We start from the raw sequence: 932 nt of genomic DNA on the forward strand, positions 1-932 counted from the left end.
ATGCTTTTCAGCACTGAAACTGGCAGACTGGTTGCAACCACACCCTTCCTTTTCTCATTGATGAGCAAAACAGCAGACTGAAATGTGGTCATGGGGTTTGGACTCCTGTAGCGCAACAAAAGACAAGATAACATACAGGCTACCCAAATAAGCATCTCTTTTTCCATCTAGGTTTCATTTACCCAGCATTTTAGCACCTAATATCTTCAAGCAATGCCAGAAAAAAAAAAAATTAGGGCAGATGCTGTAATTTACTTGTCTCCAAACCCATGATAGCTGACAGTGCCTTTAGAGACACTATAAATATTGCATAAATTAATAAATGGAGTTATTAGGTGTTATCAGTAGCCATATAGTGGATCAGAGTTTAATTAGTATTTTATACTGGTGATTTCCTGGAAATAGGTACTCGTGGTTTGGATGGTCCCCCTGGCCCAGATGGATTACAAGGTCCTCCAGGTCCCCCTGGAACCTCCTCTGTTGCCCATGGATTCCTCATCACACGCCACAGCCAGACAATAAATGGAGTTATTAGGTGTTATCAGTAGCCATATAGTGGATCAGAGTTTAATTAGTATTTTATACTGGTGATTTCCTGGAAATAGGTACTCGTGGTTTGGATGGTCCCCCTGGCCCAGATGGATTACAAGGTCCTCCAGGTCCCCCTGGAACCTCCTCTGTTGCCCATGGATTCCTCATCACACGCCACAGCCAGACAACAGATGCACCACAATGCCCACAGGGAACAGTCCAGATTTATGAAGGTTTTTCTCTCCTCTATGTACAAGGAAATAAAAGAGCCCACGGTCAAGACTTGGGTGAGATAACTGGCATCTTATTTATTACTACATATTTTGGTATTGTTTTGAAAATCCTGTTGGGTTCTAGAGTAGCCTTGGCCAGAGTGCATCATTCTATCCTTTGGGCTCTTC

General features: G+C 42.9%; 1 protein-coding gene across 1 annotated transcript in view; it reads left to right on the forward strand.

The window, feature by feature from the left end:
- The window catches only part of COL4A5 (collagen type IV alpha 5 chain), a 229,320-nt gene that overhangs the window by 215,156 nt on the left and 13,232 nt on the right, over window positions 1-932 (forward strand). Inside the window, exons 50-51 of the mRNA XM_014585694.2 lie at window positions 406-494; window positions 695-818. Of these exons, the coding sequence (XP_014441180.1) occupies window positions 406-494; window positions 695-818 (213 nt within the window). The remainder of the gene's footprint in view (window positions 1-405; window positions 495-694; window positions 819-932) is intronic.

This window comes from Tupaia chinensis, unplaced genomic scaffold, assembly GCF_000334495.1.
Source record: "Tupaia chinensis unplaced genomic scaffold, TupChi_1.0 Scaffold000082_1, whole genome shotgun sequence".
Taxonomy (NCBI): domain Eukaryota; kingdom Metazoa; phylum Chordata; class Mammalia; order Scandentia; family Tupaiidae; genus Tupaia; species Tupaia belangeri.